At 38.1% G+C, this 4,927-nt stretch overlaps 1 protein-coding gene across 1 annotated transcript in view; it reads right to left on the bottom strand.

The window, feature by feature from the left end:
- Positions 1-745: 745 nt before the first annotated feature.
- Positions 746-4,927, bottom strand: part of LOC106807009 (mannose-6-phosphate isomerase-like) — a 7,076-nt gene continuing 2,894 nt past the window's right edge. Inside the window, exons 3-10 of the mRNA XM_014809212.1 lie at positions 4,854-4,927; positions 4,130-4,321; positions 3,633-3,774; positions 3,258-3,443; positions 2,731-2,886; positions 2,253-2,461; positions 1,895-2,045; positions 746-1,025 (exon numbers count right to left, since the gene is read on the bottom strand). Coding sequence (XP_014664698.1) covers positions 958-1,025; positions 1,895-2,045; positions 2,253-2,461; positions 2,731-2,886; positions 3,258-3,443; positions 3,633-3,774; positions 4,130-4,321; positions 4,854-4,927 — 1,178 coding nt within the window. The 3' untranslated portion in view covers positions 746-957. The remainder of the gene's footprint in view (positions 1,026-1,894; positions 2,046-2,252; positions 2,462-2,730; positions 2,887-3,257; positions 3,444-3,632; positions 3,775-4,129; positions 4,322-4,853) is intronic.

The following is a 4,927-nucleotide window of genomic DNA, read 5'->3' as shown; positions in this document are numbered from 1 at the left end:
TCGTTGTTTTATTGAGAATATATAACCAGTTGTTTTTGTCATTCTTGTTGCACATTGCCAGAGAAACAATCCTTGACAACAATTTTGCGAATTCATTGCGAGGCAGTAGATATCGAATAAAAGACGTTTTATTCACTTTGGCAAACTAGTCTACATGATATCACAGAGTACACACGTACTAAACAAGAAATTCATTGAAATGTATATACATGCAACAGATACATTGTAGCCACAATCAAAATACATTTATATATATACTATTTATTTTACTTCTGCTACTACCAGAAACAAGACAAATCGCAAATAACATTAAAAATGTTATACTTCATGTTTACAAATCAATACATAATTTGCTAAAACCGACATCATGTACACACGCACGCATGCACATACACACACACGCACACATTTAGGTTTTGGGTTAGGGTTAGGGTTAGGTTTTTTTTTTAAGTGCCTAGTAGTCATATCCTAAGTGCCTAGTAGTCATATCATATCGCATCTATCTGCCGGGTGCTCTGTGAACGTTGTGCTGTAATATTTCGCCGTCTGTCAACGTTGTGCTGTAATATTTCGCCGTCTGTGAACGTTGTGCTGTAATATTTCGCCATCTGTCAACGTTGTGCTGCATGCACAGACATTTTTGTAAGCCCAATAATGTAAGTAGAAATAAGCATGTAATAATGAAGTTAAATGTCAATGTCAAGGTCAATCTCTTCTCTTATCTCTCTGCGTATTGAACAGTCGATACCACATGCATCACAGTCACTAAGCCCGCGCTTAGCGCGGGTTCCAGCTAGTAATAATAATAATAATAATAACAAAAATACTACTATGATAATTAGTGCACTATGGGTCAGTGTAGGTGTATAAGTATAAGATAGGCTATCAATATGAACTCTAGGAATAGCTCTTCTATATTTTACTAAATATTCATTTTACTATATTAATACAAATATATTATATTGGGGAAAGTGCCCGGAACATCAGAATGCCATCAGACTTGATCTTCAGGCTTACAGTTTCACCTGCAAAGTTAAAGAACTGGGTAAATAAACTAGATCTCAATGTACTATTACACACATATTTGACAAATTTAAGGAGGCATGTCCCGGATCTAACACTCTGCAAACTACTGGGCCCACTATACTCTTTGACTTAGTTGCTTTAGTTTATACCAATCAGAGCATGTCTGTCTACGGCAGGGACTGGTGTTAAGACTTGTTCATCAGCTCTTTCCACGAAAAACCCTTCTAACCGCTAAACAGCGAAACATGTCAGACCGGAAGTACCAAGAAGGATACTCCTCCTTTAAACTGCACGAGACACTTTAGCAATTATCCACATGCTGGAGGGTAGATTGTAAGAATTAATGCAAATATCCATTATTATGTTTGGTAGACATATTTCACTTGCCAAATAACATAGTAATATCCCCAATAGATGTCACTAGCTGCAATCTGCTTATGTGAGTGCTTATTATAGAGTTTTGTATTCATACAGCAGGACTGTCTGAATGTGGCAGAATCTAACACTAGTCAGTCCCTCTGGATTGTAATTATGTACGGAAACAATGATTAGGGATTAGGGTATTAAATGTTCAAGGTAATTTACTGCTCGTTTATTGAGTTACACTCGATAAATGGTCAAGCCTACTACGACGAGGAATTAACCTTATTTTCTTGGCGCTGTGATGCACCGCTCACCACAAGCCCTTGAAATAATATTATTTAATCCTCATTTTACATAATTATAAGAAAACAATTATTGCCTGGTTATCTCGGCAACATAAAGTTTTATGGACCTCAAAATTCAATGTTCAATTGCATGATATGGTTGGCAGCAAACAACAACAACGGTGATTTCTAGCATAGTGTCAACATAAAGAACTACTTACCTGCCGAGACAAAAATCACTGTCCCTCTCATGATCTGTATGCTCTCATCTCGCAGGGTAGGATTGCTTGCATCAGCACTGCCGTGGATTGTAAGGACAATGCTTGCACTGCCGCGTGCCTCAAGCTGGTACTCTCTTACATCAGACGGCAACTAGAAAATGTACAATGTAAAATATGCATTGAAGTAGATCTAGTCATTTTGCTAGTTTATACATTATTGATATAGATTTATTTTTTATTTCCACTCAAAAACTCATTCAGTTCAAAGCATTTGTTAAAAACACAGATAGCCAGTGTATCGATGAGTATATATAGAATATTTCTTTGTTTTACAGCTGCATTTACACAGCTCACTTACTTCGATTTTAGCTACAGCGAAATCCGGCACTGGGGGGTTGTATTCTTCCACATATGGATCAACACTGTGCCTCACACAATGAAACTTGTTATCTTCTATGCTTTTACACTGATAATCCAACATATCACAAAGAGTAGTGACATCAATAAACTTTGGAGTCAGACCAGCCCTAATAGTGTTGTCAGAACATGCCATGCACTCCATGCAGTCTGAAAGACAAGTTGAAAAACATATACATTTTCAAACAAACACGCACACATGCAAGCACGCACACAGATGTGGTAGGTTCACAGGATGTACAAACCTCCAGACAAACAAATAACTGGTTATTAGTAGGTATACCAACCTCAATATATGTGTGCGGTAAATTTAGTAGGTATATCACCTTCCCCTCAAGTAGCTGGGTGTCAGATTCAGTTGGTATGTCAACCTCAATATAGTTTAAGCATATTGCAGATTTAGTAGCAGAGTTACTAACCTCCATATAGGTATGCGTGTGGTACATTAGGCCCAAGGAACATAGCTTCACCAGGCTGCAGTTGCATATGGTTTAGATAATAGATGACAAAGCATCCGACATCGCCAGGAAACTGTTTGTAGATCCGCAGAAAGAGGTCCGTTAGTGGCTCTCTAGCTGTGGATGGTAAAAGAATTCTGTAGCAATACTCTAAAATATACATTGATATAACATACATTGTATAAAGCCAATATCTTTTAGGATGATCTTTACCAAGATTACTGCAAAATTATATTAGAATCTCTCAAAAGAGGAACAATATATAGTTCCCTTCTTCCAGAAGGAAGTTGTTTTTCTCTTAAACTCCCTATTTCTTAACCCCCCCCCCCAACCCTAAGCCTTAAGTTCAATGTGATAACCTCAGTTCTGTTTGAAATTGAAGTTTTTGCTAATACACATGCAATTACCAAAAGCCCATGTAGGCGATGAATGTGTTCACCTTAGCTAGACTTCGTTTCTTTTTTTTACAAATGCTGGCTTTCACTTACAACCATCCCCCACATCTAGTCTGCCTCTCAGCAATCGGAGTTGTTCTTCGACCATGATTTTTGGGCAGTTCATCAACGCCGTGAAGCAGATTTTCAACTGATTTGCAGCATCCTTCCCTAGCTTAATTGCCTCCAAAAATCTTGCAACATTGTCACTACCACTTACAACCGCCAGTTCACTGATATCTGCAAAAGCAACAAATATTTGCAAAAACTCTTTTAGTTAGTAGCAGTGAAATTAGCTCACCAATTCAGGACATTTGCTATTAGTAAGCACATGATTGTTTACAAACTTTGTGGGAACCTACAAATGAAGTCTATTAGGTGTTATTATAACTACATAAGCATCATATGCACTATATGTCACACGGTTACCTTTAAAATTCTTTGCAATTTCGCTGGCAGGTCGAAAACCACACATGCCTTCAAATGGTGTTAACGCAATGGCCATCTCAGGTTTGTGGTTAGCATCTGGGTAGTTCTTTGGATCATTCTTATGCAGCTCCTCTGCATGTTCCTGAAATATATGAATCAATTTAACCTGCACATTCTAGCATGTCTAATGTTATCAGTGCTGTGGTAAAATTCAAGCATGTTGCCTGATGTACAAGCTATCACAAACATTGGATCAATGCTGGATAGATAAATAGGGAAATATACAGATTACATCACTAGCCTTACTAAGAAACCCATTTAAGCTCAGTTACTGATAAAAAAACGAATTAAAAAAACAAGTAAATTTGCCCCAGTGAAATGATCCTAAATGCAGATATAGCCCAATATGATTTATATACATAGACACATATAAACATTTCCTCACATGCACAACCATATACAAAAATACACACATTGTATTATTTAGTTTCAAGTACCTTACTTGGGTGAGCTTGTATTGATAAAGAAATGTTTACGGATAGCACTTTGAGGAGAAAGGGCAATTCTCCACCAAACTTCTTTGCTACACCAGCACCTAAGCTCTCTGGATGCTCCCTGATCCAATCCTGAAGACTTGTTCCTGTGCCTGCTATTACAGATGGGCCCTTTTGATGAGTACCCATCCAAAGCTGTGGGTGAAAATTTGTATAGCATTAGATTATGTGAAATTATTGGTACCAATGAATTTTTTGTTTTATCTGCATAGACTGAAAAAAATATACATTTTACGTTCACATTCACATGATTACAATTCACTCCTATGTGTAGGGTTTTGCCTTAGATTTGCTATCAGAATTAAAGCAGTAATAAAAAACCACATGATTTACACACGCCAACTTTATTGGTACTTAGGTGTGACCTTAGGGCGTGTTTGTTTGGTCAGATCCACGAATCTCGATCCACTTGGTCGGATCCACGGATCTCGATCCACCGAACCCGACCCTGCTAGCGAGGTGGATTCGAATGGGATCTAATATGGCGGCCCACGCCTCAGCCAATCCCATGCAGCTTGTTCATTGTTATGAACCATCCCGTGATAGGTCACAGCGAAACGCAAATCGTTGAAAGTGAGTTTGCGTTTGTTTGGGTTATGGTTCGAACCAGTGGATCCGACCAAACAAACACGCCCTTAGATGTGATAACGCGGATCACGGTATTTACCTCAGCATAATTTTGCGTGTCTTCAATGGTAAAACTCTGATTGGCAGCATGTACTAATCTAGCAACATCACTCT

The sequence above is a fragment of the Priapulus caudatus genome, unplaced genomic scaffold, assembly GCF_000485595.1.
Source record: "Priapulus caudatus unplaced genomic scaffold, Priapulus_caudatus-5.0.1 Scaffold10, whole genome shotgun sequence".
NCBI lineage: Eukaryota > Metazoa > Priapulida > Priapulimorpha > Priapulimorphida > Priapulidae > Priapulus > Priapulus caudatus.
Note: the sequence above shows the minus strand (reverse complement) of the source record. Positions and strands in the feature narration are given on the sequence as shown.